This window comes from Salvelinus alpinus, chromosome 28, assembly GCF_045679555.1.
Source record: "Salvelinus alpinus chromosome 28, SLU_Salpinus.1, whole genome shotgun sequence".
Taxonomy (NCBI): domain Eukaryota; kingdom Metazoa; phylum Chordata; class Actinopteri; order Salmoniformes; family Salmonidae; genus Salvelinus; species Salvelinus alpinus.
The window spans coordinates 24044496-24059040 of record NC_092113.1 but is presented as its reverse complement, the minus strand read 5'-3'; the positions used below and the strand labels follow the sequence as shown (position 1 = coordinate 24059040).

The 14545-nt window shown below is 45.6% G+C and overlaps 1 protein-coding gene and 1 long non-coding RNA gene across 3 annotated transcripts in view; both read left to right on the top strand.

Annotated features, from left to right (window-relative positions):
* Positions 1 to 7614, top strand: part of LOC139557454 (uncharacterized) — a 35463-nt gene extending 27849 nt beyond the window's left edge. Inside the window, exon 3 of the long non-coding RNA XR_011671394.1 lies at positions 7073 to 7614. This is a non-coding gene — a long non-coding RNA (uncharacterized lncRNA). The remainder of the gene's footprint in view (positions 1 to 7072) is intronic.
* A 2295-nt stretch (positions 7615 to 9909) lies between these two features.
* LOC139557451 (microphthalmia-associated transcription factor-like) overlaps positions 9910 to 14545 on the top strand; it is a 31697-nt gene continuing 27061 nt past the window's right edge. The window contains exon 1 of one of the 2 annotated variants that reach the window (XM_071372266.1): positions 9910 to 10151. In XM_071372266.1, coding sequence (XP_071228367.1) covers positions 10045 to 10151 — 107 coding nt within the window. In that variant the 5' untranslated portion in view covers positions 9910 to 10044. The remainder of the gene's footprint in view (positions 10152 to 14545) is intronic. The other variant, XM_071372265.1, reaches the window with a different exon arrangement.

The window sequence follows — 14545 nt, the reverse complement described above, 5'->3', positions numbered from 1 at the left end:
AGACAGTTTCATTATATATACACTACCGTTCAAATGTTTGGGGTCACTTAGAAATGTCCTGGTTTTTGAACGAAAAGCAAATTGTTTGTCTATTAAAATGACATCAAATTGATCAGAAATACAGTATAGACATTGTTAATGTTGTAAATTATTATTAATATCTACATAGGCGTACAGAGGCCCATTATTAGCAACCATCACTCCTGTGTTCCAATGGCACGTTGTGTTAGCTAATCCAAGTTAATCATTTTAAAAGGCTAACTGATCCTTAGAAAACCCTTTTGCAATTATCTTAGCACAGCTGAAAATGTTGTTCTGATTAAAGAAGCAATAAAACTGGCCTTCTTTAGACTAGTTGAGTATCTGGAGCATCAGCATTTGTGGGTTCGATTACAGGTTCAAAATGGCCAGAAACATAGCACTTTCTTCTGAAACTCGTCAGTCTATTCTTGTTCTGAGAAAAGAAGGCTATTCCATGCGAGAAATTGCCAAGAAACTGAAGATCTCGTACAATGCTGTGTACTACTCCCTTCACAGAACAGCGCAAACTGTCTCTAACCAGAATAGAAAGAGAAGTAGGAGGCCCCGGTGCACAACTGAGCAAGAGGACAAGTACATTAGAGTGTCTAGTTTGAGAAACAGACAGCTCGCAAGTCCTCAACTGGCAGCTTCATTAAATAGCACCTGCAAAACACCAGTCTCAACATCAACAGTGAAGAGGCGACTCCGGGATGCTGGCCTTCTAGGCAGAGTTCCTCTGTCCAGTGTCTGTGTTCTTTTGCCCATCTTAATCTTTTATTTTTATTGACCAGTCTGAGATATGGCTTTTTCTTTGCAACTCTGCCTAGAAGGCCAGCATCCCGGAGTAACCTCTTCACTATTGAAGTTGAGAGTAAGGTGTTTTGCAGAAAAAAAAACTGTATTTAGTTGCAATGACTGTAATTTCCTCTATATTTAAGGGATAGTAAGAGATGTTGTCAATGAAGCCCTTTCTCTACTTCCCCAGATCCGGATGAACAGGCTCATTGGCTTGTGAAACTAGCTCTAACTTCTTTCATACTGGACGCAGAGACATAAAAATGGTATCCATGATGGTATTCTGTTGCAGCTAGCGATATTCATAAAATATATATTTTTTCACATGACTAAATCCCGCAAATATTTTTTTAAATAGAGCACAATACAGTAGAGCACAGTACAGTAAAGTACAATACATTACAGTACAGTACTGTAGAGCACATTATAGACATCTATGTTTGGACCAACTAGATGTCAATGTTTGGGCTCATGGAGGGTTGGAACCCCCCAGCTGGCTATGCATCTCCATACTTTTTCCTGAAGTGTGCACTTGTCCACTACCCACATGGTGGTCCTCTGCAGCTCAGTTGGTAGAGCATGGCACACATGCTACCAGTGCTGCCACAAACGCCATAATGACACAGATACAAAGATGAGACCTCTATATAACTCTATGTAGTCAATTATTTTGGTTGTGACTATTGGTAAATTTTAACATATTTTGAACTTTAAAGAATCCCCATAGCTATCTTTCATTTTGACAGATGTCCATCCCAGCAAACATATATTTTAGTCCCACAACCATACTTTACATATTTCTGGATATATTAGATTGTTCGGTAGTGACACTTCTCAAAAATACATGATGACTTACCAACTTGCTCAGTCATTTTCTCCAAAATGTTTGCAGACAGGCTACTCACCATCTGGCCATGCTGGAGAGTGCATGTACAAAAGCTAAAGAACATATGCACATCCAGGTACTTTCCATACTTTCCAGTTACCATGCTGGTGATATTTGTAGGGGTGTGGCTTAAGGTACATTCATTCTACAGTCTTTTAATGTGTGTGTTCAAGAGACCCTCCACAACCAGCACCACTCATCGTAGCGGGACAGAAAGTACCAGTGGTAACAACTACCAAGTACTGTATCTTGGTTTTCATCGAGACTCTAAACTCAGTGGTGACACACGTGTGAAACAGTCAGTGAGAAAGGCCTCAAAGCGCCTGCACTGTTTGACTGTTCTTGACAGAAATGGCCTACCCACTGAAGATCTGGTCACAGTATACTCTACACTGGTCAGACCTTGTCTGGAATACGGTGGACCGCTGTTAGTTGGATGCAACCAAAAGCGGCAGGCCCAACTCCACAGGGTGCAGAAGAAGGCCCTGAAGATCATGTCCAGAGATGGAGCAGTCCAACCACAGTTCCTGTCACTGCAGAGCAGGTGAAAGCAGGCTGCAGTGCACCTAGTGAAGGACATGGTGCTACATCCAAAAAGAGGTGACAGCGCCAGGCTCCTGAGAAACTGTTTACTGTAACTGCCCGTATGAACCGCCACTGTAACCACTGCTGTCAGACTGTAGCTCTTTCACAACATTTTTATTTTTAACAATTACATTTTAACATTTCAGTTTCCATCATGAAAAATGTCATGTAAAGTTTTAGGTGTCCAAACTTTTTTCAACAAACATCAATGACATCACACCTGCTCAGACCCACGTGTTCCCACCACAACCACACACATCCCATTTGTCTCACAACAATTGCCCTCATCCTTCATCCCCTGGACATTTCCAGTGATTGTAACATTCTATGCCATATGGCCTCAAATTGCGCTATTCTGTTTCTCTCCATAGCCCATAGTTTTTCAATATTTAAATAATAATGTGTTTCATTCATCCACTGTCTTAACGATGGAGGATTATTTGATTTACAGTTTTTAAGTGAATATTTTTTCAAAATGATTGACGAGAAAAGTATGTTCCAACCCATTGGGTATCTCATCCCACTTTCATATTCCATGTCTTGAAATATGCAGATTAAAAGTCAACTTAAATTGTGAAACTTCTGACAGACAACTTTTTATCTCCGACCATAATTTATTGGACTTAATAGCCCTTCCAGAAGGCATTAATTATTGAGTTGTTAGTTTTACACTTAAGACATGACTCTGCTGTTGTGCTGTAGAATGTGTAAAGTTTGTCTCTTGTATAATAAATTGTATACATTAGTTTATACTGGATTAAGTGTAAATTTTCATTAACTGTAATTTTGGTAGTTATGTTCCAACATTCCCTCCATCTTGTGCCAATATCAGTTCTTTTTAAATCTTAGTTCCTGTCACATCCTAATCTGTTTCACCTGTCTTTGTGATTGTCTCTACCCCCCTCCAGGTGTCGCCCATCTTCCCCATTATCCCCTGTGTATTTATACCTTTGTTCTCTGTTGTCTGTTGTCAGTTCATCTTGTCTTGACAAGTCAACCAGCGGTTTTGTCTCAGCTGCTGCTGTTCCCAGTCGCTCTTTTTCTCGCCCTCCTGGTTTTGACCCTTGCCTGTCCTGACCCTGAGCCTGCCTGCTGACCTGTACCGTTTCCCCACCTCTGGTTTACTGACCCCTGCCTGCCTTGACCTGTCTATTGCCTGCCCCTGTTGGACTATTAAACCATTGTTAATTCGACATTGTCTGCATCTGGGTCTTACTTTCATACCTGATAGTATGAACTGGCCTTGACTGACCCAGCAGACCCAGGCCAGCTGCGCAACTCCATCTCCTCCCATGGAGCCTCCATTGGTAGGCAAGGAATTGCTTCGTGGTCTTATGGAGGGAGTCCAAATGTTGGATGAGTGCCATGACCGGGCGTTGGACATGCTACTGGAGAAATTCCGCGGGTTGTCTGGGGGGCAGCCTGCCACAGTGGTAAACCCACCGCCCCTCAGTAACTCGGTAGTTTGCAGCGCCGCCCCACTGGCCACTCCACCTTCCCGGGAGCACCGTTTACCTCCCCCGGAACGCTTTAATGGAGAGCCGAGCACTTGTCGGGCGTTTTTAGCTCAGTATGCCCTCATTTCCGAGCTTCAGCCCTCCTCCTTCCCCTCAGATTGCTTCAAGATAGCCTACCTCATCACACTGATGTCTGAGAGGGCTCTCACCTGGGCTACCGCCGTATGGGAACAACATCCGGCCATGTGCGTGAGTCTGGAGGGGTTCGTGGGAGAGGTGAGGAAGGTTTTTGATGCACTGTTCTCCAGGAGAGAAGCTGCCTCCGGCAGGACGCCCGCAGAGTGGCAGACAATGCTGTGGATTTCCGCAAGTTGGCAGCGGAGAGTGCGTGGAACCAGGAAGCACTGTTCGACATGTTCCTGCACAGCATCTCGGAAGAGGTTAAGGATGATCTTGCTGCTCGGGAGTTACCCACGGATCTTAACACCCTTATTGCTTTGACCATCCACATCGATGGCCGATTGTGGGAACGACGGAAGGAGAGGAAATTCGATTTCGCTTGCACGTCCAGGGATTCCACCTTGCCTCCAAGTCATCCCGGAAGTTCCAGACATTGCCGAGAGCACCTGAAGTTTCCCAGCCTTCCTCGAGAGTCACCGGAAATGGCAGAGGCACTGTTCCCGAGCCTATGCAACTAGGCCGAGCTGGGCTGTCGCCAGCGGAACGGCAACACAGGATCAACACAAGGAGCTGTCTGTATTGCGAGACTTTTGGTCATTTTGTGTCCTCTTGCCTGGTAAAAGACCAGGCTCACCGGTAGGAGCGAGTACTCTGGTGGGACATATGGAGAACTTTTCTGCCTCTCTTACTCGCACCCCTTTTCATGTAATTCTGCTGTGGGGAAACCAGTCCAAATCTCCCCGGGTCCTCATTGACTCTGGGGCCGATGAGAGCTTTTTGGACACCACACTGGCTTCCGAGCTGAACATCCCCACTCAGCCCATCTCCATTCCCATGGAGGTTAGAGCGCTGGACGGGCGCTCTATAGGTCGGGTCACCCATAACACCACTCCCATCAACCTACGTGTGTCAGAGAATCACAGCGAGACCATTCAATTCCTGTTCATCAAGTCCCCCCAGATTCCTGTGGTTTTGGGATTCTCCTGGCTCCAGCGAAACAATCCCCTCATCAACTGGTCTACGGGTGGTATCATGGGCTGGAGTCCGTTCTGCCCTGCCCATTGTCTGAAGTCGGCACAACCTTCCCGGGACGTCTACCTGGGGGCTCGGAAGTTTCTCCGGACCTCTCCACCATTCCCATGGAGTACCAGGACCTCCGGGAGGTGTTCAGTAAGTCCCGGGCCACTTCCCTTCCGCCGCACTGCCCCTATGACTGTGGGATGGACCTTCTCCCTAGCACCACGCCGCCCAGGGGACGTCTGTACTCTCTGTCGGGACCAAGGCTATGGACACCTACATTGGGGACTCCCTAGCTACAGGATTTATCTGTCCCTCTTCCTCTCCCGCTGGCCCATGCATTGACTACCGGGGACTCAATGACATTACTATGAAGAACTGTTACCTGCTACCACTAATTTCCTCGGCCTTCGAGCCACTCCACGGGGCCACTGTTTTCTCCAAGCTGGATCTACAAAACGCCTACCACCTGGTGCGGATACGAGAGGAAGACCACCTTCAACACTGTTAGCGGGCACTACGAATATCTGGTCATGCCCTTTAGCGTCACCAACGCCCCTGCCGTGTTCCAGGCTCTGGTGAATAATGTTCTCAGCGACATGTTGAGCCAGTTCGTCTTTGTCTACATTGATGACATGCTCGTCTTCTCCTGCTCCCCCCAAGAACACGTGCTACACATCCGACAGTTTCTCCAGCACCTTCTGGAGAACCAGTTGTTAAGGCGGAAACATCCATTCATTGTGTGGACCGACCACAAAAACCTGGAGTATCTCCGCACCGCCAAGCGTCTCAACTCCAGGCAAGCGAGATGGGCCCTGCTGTTTACCGGTTCAACTTTTCCCTCTCCTACCGGCCGGGATCCAAGAACATCAAGCCGGATGCCTTGTCTCGCCACTATAACCCCATGGTTACCACCCCGGAGCTCGAGACCATTCCTTCCCACCTCATGACTGGCGACGGCACTCAGCTGGGGTATAGGGAAACAGGTCCGGGAGGCGCAGTGGTCCCAGCCGAACCCTGGGGGGGGCCCAGATAACCGGATGTTCGTGCCTGACGCTGTCCACTACGTGGTCCTGGAGTGGGCCCATTCCTCCAGGCTTGCCTGTCACCTGACCTCTTGTCAGAGCCTGGCCTTCGTGCGACAACGCTTTTGGTGGCATACTATGGTTCCGGATGTTGCTGCGTTTGTCGCCGCCTACATGGTCTGCTCACAGAACAAGACTCCTCCCCGAGTTCTGGCTGGTCTTCTCCAACCACTGCCTGTCCCTCACTGTCCCTGGTCCCTGGTCCCATATATCCCTAGATTTCATCACAGGTCACCCCCCGTCTGAGGACAACACTGCCATCCTGACTGTGGTCGACCGGTTTTCCAAAGCCGCCCACTTCATTCCTCTCACCAAACTACCCTTGGCCAAGGAGACAGCCCAGCTTATTGTGCACCACGTCTTCCGGATCCACGGACTCCCGGTGGACATGGTCTCCGACCGGGGTCCTCAGTTCTCGTACCGGTTCTGGAAGGTGTTCTGCACGCTCATTGGGTCGTTGCCCAGCCTGTCCTCCGGATTCCACCCGCAGTCCAAAGGCCAGTCGGAGCAAGCCAACCAGGACTTAGAGAACTCTTCGCTGCTTAGTCTCTGCCAACCCTACCACCTGGAATCAGCAACTGGTATGGGTTGAGTACACATGCAATGCCTTTCCTTGCTCTGTCACAGGTCTCTCGCCCTTCAAGTGTTCCTTGGGATATAAGCCTCCGCTCTTCCCCGAGCAAGAGGATGAAGTCAGCAATCCCTCTGCCCAGATGTTCATCCGCCGCTGTCGCCGTACCTGGAAGAGAGCCCGGGACAGCTCTGTTGAAGACCACTTCCAGGTATAGGCAACAAGCGGATCACCACCGGAGCCCTGCTCCACGCTATTGGCTAGGGCAGAGGGTATGGCTCTCCACCCAGGACCTACCCCTCCGGATGGAGTCCCATAAACTTTCCCCCCATTTCATCGGCCCGTTCCCCATCTCTAGAGTCATTAGCCCCACTGCTGTTCGTCTTCTCTTACCCCGTACCCTCTGTGTTCACCCTACTTTCCATGTGTCTAGGATTAAGCCCGTGTCTCACAGCCCTTTGTCTTCTGTTTCCAGGCCCACCCCTCCTCCCTGTGTCATCGATAGACATCCGGCATACACGGTGAGACGCCTCCTGAGTGTTCGACCACAGGGCAGGGTTTTCCAGTACCTGGTTGACTGGGAAGGTTATGGCCCGGAGGTGCTGTGTCCCCGCTAGAGACACAGCAGGGGGAGGTACTGTCACATCCTGATCTGTTTCACCTGACCTTGTGCTTGTCTCCACCCCCTCCAGGTGTCACCCATCTTCCTTCCCCATTATCCCCTGTGTATTTATACGTTATACTGGTGTTCTCTGTTTGTCTGTTGCCAATTCATCCTCTTTGTCAAGTCAACCAGCATTTGTCTCAGCTCCTGATTTTCCCAGTCTCTCTTTTTCTCACCCTCCTGGTTTTGACCCTTGCCTGTCCTGACTCTGAGCCCACCTGCCTGGACACTCTGCCTGACCCTGAGCCTGCCTGCCATCCGGTACCGTTGCCCCACCTGGTTTACTGAACCCTGCCTGCCTTGACATGTCTATTGCCTGCACCTGTTGGATTATTAAACCATTGTTAATTTGACGTTGTCTGCATCTGGGTCTTACCTTCATACCTGATATTTTTTTAAGAGATTGTCAGTTGGATAGGTTTTCTGCAAGGTTTTGTACATATTACCTATCATAAGAGTATCCTTTTCTGTCTCAAACAGGATTCCCTCAACATTGCTCTGACGTCCAAAAGATTTCAGGTCAAAATTTTGTGATAAACTTTTAAGTTGGATGTATTTGAGGATCTCTAAATTGGTCAGTACAAAATTCATAAATTCTGTCATGGAAATAATTGTCAATGTTCTTAGCTTTATCCATTTAAAATAGACACGTGACAAGATTTAGGGGATGAACATATATTCAATATGTACACATTGTTCATATTGAAGATATGTAAAAGCCTTGGGTGGTGATTGATACAATTCCAAATCTGGAAGGTTAAAACCACCCTCAGACTAAGGAAGATGTAAAACTTTATTTGTTATTCGATGAGTTTTATTTTCGCATAAAGTCTGTTATAACTGAGTATACTTTTTTAAAGAACTTGTGGTTTATTTTGTTACAACTTTGTACCACCCCCCATTCCCTCATTCCCCCCATCCCAACCCCCCAACCCCCAGCTCTAGGGTTTCATCAGACATGAATGAATAAGGATCTCATTATGATTCCCCCAAACCATCTGTCCTCTGGATATCTCCTCCTCACAGCCAAGAACCATCCATCTGTGGTTTAGATATTTCTGATTCATAAACTATACAACCGGATTGCTGTCATAATATTGTGTAAGTTAAATTGCTAACACATAGTTTAGTTCAGGTTCTTTTTGGTATATCTGCAATGAACACCCTGTTAACATTGTTTATCCAGATAATTCCCTTCTTCAGTAACAATCTAGGCAAGACTACAGGAAAAATCAACACTATACTGTATTTACTTAAACCATTCCATCAATAGAGGTTGAATCAATAAAGGATGGGTACACTGAAATCATTGGAGCATGATGTTTTTATAGTAGCCTGCCACAGTCATTGAGAGCAGCTACTGCAAGTTCAAGAATGTTGTTGCCTTGACTGGTGTTCTCGGTGGATTCTTGCATTCCTAGAATCCATTTGTTTGTATGTTGATTTTTCACATGGTGAAATGTAGGTCGGTGAGCCAGTTGACCAGGATGACACAAACGCAAATTTCGAACGTGCAAGTCTTGCATGCTCTGTCAAGGCAGGTTATTCAAATAGCTACCCGGAGTATCTGCATTGGCCCTTTTTGCACAAACTTGTTTTGTCTCAACACATAAGCTGCTGCTACTGTTTATTATCTGTCACTGTATTCCTAGTTATATGTACATACAGTATCTACCTTACCTCGTACCCCTGCAAATCAACTCGGTACTGTATATAACCAAGTTATCGTAAATAATATTTTATTTTATTTGTCACCTGCAGACTCAATGGTGATGATGATTGTCCTAGCTTTACACTGCCGCCCAGTGGAGAATAAGGGACTTTTAAACGGGGACAGTGCAGATTGCAAGGCACAGGAGAGTCGCCTGTGGTGATCTGGCTTTTGCTTTTAACCTTTCCACGGTACAGCCTGTAATGTAATGTGACACTATGCTATCGCAATACCTAACTGGTTGTAAATTAAACTTTATGTTCAGACTCCAGTACCATTGCTAGAGTGCAGTAGGGTACAATCTCAGATAATAATAACCTACATTAATAAACATAATACATAACCTGCCCACATTTGAAGATCACATTTTCTCAATGTTATTCTCCCATCATCAAAAAAAAAACATAAAACAGGAGATTTCCTCAAATATTTTCAAACATTGTCAATATTTGGGTCAATGCTATTAACAAGACTATGTAGTCTACGAAATGTAGAAATAGTCAACTCATCTGATGGTTTGCAATGTGATTTGTACATGGTAGTTGGATCGTAGTTACAATGTAATTACACTATAGGTATACAATGTTGCACAATAGGCTTACAGTTGTAGTTACACTGTAGCCTACCTTTCATAGAAAGAAAAGTAGGGTATGTGTGAAAATTATGGAGATGTTATTAAGGCTATTATTTTTAAGAACGAATACTGATATTTGTACATTGAAACAATGTAGCCTGCTATGGTAATTTACCTGAGCAGATTTGAAGGTAAAATGTGGTAAAATCCCATCGGATGTTGCGACCAATGAAAAAGCTGCTGACATTGACAGATCAAAACACCAAACGTGTGGCTTATGGTGCATGTAGTTTTCCATACCACAAACTCCCATTTCTACGAGCGTAATTCCCTGCTCTACAGAACTCCATACTTGTTTGCGTTGTTTGCGCGCTGGGTCTTGGAGCAAGACGGGTTTGCGTTTTCAGTGGCTGTTACAGCGAGTGTTTTAGAGAGGTGGCAATAACATCGTTCGTTTCTTTATAATTTGAAATTGCCAAGAAGTTGACAGCCGCAAGTATGCAAGCAGAATCGGGTATAGTTCCCGACTTCGAGGTTGGAGAAGAGTTTCAAGAGGAACCAAAAACGTATTACGAGTTGAAGAGTCAGCCCTTGAAAAAAAACAGGTCAGTGTTTTGACTGTGCACTGCTATTTTATGCGGTAAAGAGGAATTTGATATTCGAGGGATGTTTGCAAAAGTTTTAATTATTGTGGAAATGTTTTTTTTTTGTGTGGGTATAATTACATTATTTCCAATGAAGGCGATTCCACAATGATGTTATCCTATAGCAAACTGTCCTATCCTATTGAGGACTTTCTAGGAGGGATTTGTTTGCTTCCCATTCCTTATGTCTCTTCTATATTGCACATTTAGTTATGCAACACTTGGGTGTTGTCTTGTTAACATGCAACTTCAAATATTAGCTTGTGAAGAATACAGTTTGTTTGTGGATTTTGAACAGCCATACCAGGGAGTAAACTATGATGTCTTCTTCACTGTGATTACCATAGCGAACTAAACTTCACTCCATGGTAAACTTCCTTCAGTTTATTCCGCTGCCATAGTTATTTTCCACATGTATAGTCTAAATGCATTTTCTTTTGAAATAAATATATTTCATGCATTGTAAAGGTCATTACAATGTCAAGAAAAAATGTCATGTTAAATGGTGTTGTAATGTGTGTTCAAATGTGTGTCACATTTCACTGGTGCATCAGTTTGTGCATCAGCTGTAGGGATATTCCTAGTGCTCAGTGAATTCTTAATATTATTGATATCAATATATCAATAGAGACCTAGTAAGAAAATGTGTTATAGATTCTAAAATTAAGTAAATAAATATTGTAGGAGCCATGTTACTTTCCAATATAGCTTATTTAACTACATAAAGGAAAATGTATAGATACTTTCCTAAACAGTTGACAAATGACTTAATAGAGAGCTATTTGCATCCATATTGTGTCCTCTGTCCCTAAGCGCTGAATAAAGAGCAGGGAGCTGAGTCAGGTCTGTTCACTGGACATGACCTTTTACCCCTCTGCCGCCTAGGGTCCAGGCCTCCACTGAATTATTGTCACTTTGGTTATGTCTCTCTGTGTAAGATTAGAATGTACAAATAACTGGGACATTTCTATTCTAAAGACTTATGCATCAGTGGGGGCTGCTGAGGGGAGGACGGCTCATAATAATGTCTGGAATGGAGTCAATGGCGTGGTATCAACCACATCAAAGATGAGGTTTCCATGTGTTTGATACCATTCCATTGACCATTCCAGTCATTATTATGAGCCGTCCTCCCCTCAGCAGCCTCCACTGTTATACATTTAAGTCCTTATACCATAATATTGCCTTCTGTGTAATTGCGTAGTTCATGGGGATGCCGACTGTGAAGCTTGATTGACTGGGACAAGCGTTACATTGAGCAATGGTCTAAAATGCCTGTCAATACTGTGTGCTTGGCTGCATGCCTATTGCCAGGAAGTAGTTCAAAGCAATATTGTCTCTTTTTGTCTGTTAATTATGTATGACTTCATTATTGTGCTTAGTGGTGGAGACATGTGACCTTTCTAAACATGACAGTGCTCTTCTGTGTCTAGATTTCCTATAGCATACTTGTGGTGGACCCAATCAGTCTTTCCTTTCTGGATCTTTTTTCCCTCTCTTTTTTTTTAGGGGATAGATCAGCTATGAAATGATCAGATAGAATTGAAGTCTATCAAATAACATTACCTGCATCATTTCTGATCCCCTTTTTTTGTATATATATTTTATATACACTACCGTTAAAAAATTTGGGGTCACTTAGAAATGTCCTTGTTTTTTAAAGAAAAGCACATATTTTGTCCATTAAAATAACATCAAATTGATCAGAAATACAGTGTAGTCATTGTTAATGTTGTAAATGACTATAGTAGCTGGAAATGGCAGATTTTTTATGGAATATCTACATAGGCGTATAGAGGCCCATTATCAGCAACCATCACACCTGTTTTCCAATGGCACATTGTGTTAGCTAATCCAAGTCCGTCATTTTAAAAGGCTAATTGATCATTAGAAAACCCTTTTGCAATTATGTTAGCACAGCTGAAAACTGTTGTTCTGATTAAAGAAGCAATAAAACTGGCCTTTAGACTAGTTGAGTATCTGGAGCATCAGCATTTGTGGGTTCGATTATAGTCTCAAAATGGCCAAAAACAAAGACTTTCTGAAACTCATCAGTCTATTCTTGTTCTGAGAAATGAAGGTTATTCCATGCGAGAAATTGCCAAGAAACTGAAGATCTTGTACAACGCTGTGTACTACTCCCTTTACAGAACAGCGCAAACTAGCTCTAACCAGAATAGAAAGAGGAGTGGGAGGCCCCTGTGCACAACTGAGCAAGAGGACAAGTACATTAGTGTCTAGTTTGAGAAACAGGCGCCTCACAAGTCCTCAAATGGCAGCTTTATTAAATAGAACCCGCAAAACACCAGTCTCAACGTCAACAGTGAAGAGGCGAATCCAGGATGCTGGCCTTCTAGGCAGAGTTGCAAAGAAAAAGCCATTTCTCAGACTGGCCAATAAAAAAGAAAAGATTAAGATGGGCAAAAGAACACAGACACTGGACAGAGGATCTGTCCCATATATTGAGCATTCTTTTTGTGGCGAGAATTTTATATAATAGTTTAAATGGAAAAGAACGGATGGATCCATCAATTGTTATTTTGTATATCAGTTCATTAATCCGATGCCATGTATTTCCTTTCCGGAACTTGGGATTTTGTCAGCAATTTGTTTGATATTTTTTGCAATGAAACATTGCTGTGGAGTTAGAGAGAACGAGAAAGCAATCGCCATCTTGTGCAGCCCTTTAACGTAATTCATAATTTAAAAATATTTTCTTCATTAGTTGTCACGTTCCTGACCTTATTTCCTTTGTTTAGTTTTTGTTTAGTTGGTCAGGACGTGAGCTGGGTGGGCATTCTATGTTTTGTGTTTCTATGTTGGGTTTGTTGTTTGGCCTAATATGGTTCTCAATCAGAGGCAGGTGTTTGTCATTGTCTCTGATTGGGAACCATATTAAGGTAGCCTGTTTTCACTGTTTGTTTGTGGGTGATTGTTCCTGTTCGTGTGTTCATCTGTTCTGTGTTCCCATGTTCAGGACTGTAGCGTTTTCGGTTCCTTCTGTCAGTTTGTTGTTTTTGTTCGTCGTTTAAATATCCTAATTAAAATATGGATTATCATCACGCTGCATTTTGGTCCTCCTCTCTTTCACCCGAAGACAGCCGTTACAGAATAACCCACCAAACCCGGACCAAGCAACGTGGTAACGGGCAGCAGCGACAGCAGCAGCAGCGATGTCAAGACTCCTGGACGTGGGAGGAAATCCTAGACGGGAGAGGACCCTGGGCACAGCCAGGGGAATATCGCCGCCCCAAGGCAGAGCTGGAGGCAGCGAAAGCAGAGAGGCGGCGTTTTGAGGAGCTGGCTCGGCAGCAGAATCTGGACTGTGTTACAACTTGGGAAGAAATAGACAGGTGGTCGGTCGACCCAGGGAGAGTGCCGGAGCCCGCCTGGGATTCTATGGAGCAATGTGCGGAGGGATACCGGCGAATGGAGGCAGCACGGCGACGAGGCTGGAAGCCTGAGAGTCAGCCCCAAAAATGTATTGGGGGGAGGCTAAAGGGGAGTGTGGCGGAGTCAGGTAGGAGACCTGCGGCAACTTCCCGTGCTTACCGTGGAGAGCGAGAGTACGGGCAGACACCGTGTTATGCGGAAAAGCGCACGGTGTCTCCTGTACGTGTGCTTAGCCCGGTGCAGTACATCCCAGATCCACGTATCGGCCGGGCTAGAGTGGGCATCGAGCCAGGTGCCATGAAGCCGGCTCAACGCATCTGGTCTCCAGTGCGTCTCCTCGGGCCGATGTACATGGCACCAGCCTTACGCATGGTGTCCCCGGTTCGCCAGCACAGCCCAGTGTGGGCTATTCCACCTCGCCGCACTAGCCTGGCTACGGGGAGCATTCAACCAGGTAAGGTTGGGCAGGCTTGGTGCTTAAGAGCTCCAGTACGCCTTCACGGTCCGGTATATCCGGTGCCACCTCCTCGCCCCAGCCCAGTACCACCAGTGCCAACACCACGCACCAGGCTTCCTGTGCGTCTTCAGAGCCCTGTTCCTCCTCCACGCACTCGCCCTGTGGTGCGTGTCTCCAGCCCGGTACCACTAGTTCCGGCAACACGCACTAAGCCTCCTGTGCGTCTCCAGAGCCCTGTACGCCCTGTTGCTGCTCCCCGCACTAGCCTTGAGGTGCGTGTCCCTAGCCCGGTACCACCAGTTCCGGCACCACGCACCAGGCATACGGTGCACCTCAGCAGGCCAGAGTCTGCCGTCTGCCCAGCGCCGCCTGCGCTGCCCGTCTGCCCAGCGCCGTCTGAGCTGCCCGTCTGTCACTGTCACGTTCCTGACCTTATTTCCTTTGTTTAGTCTTTGTTTAGTTGGTCAGGACGTGAGCTGGGTGGGCATTCTATGTTTTGTGTTTC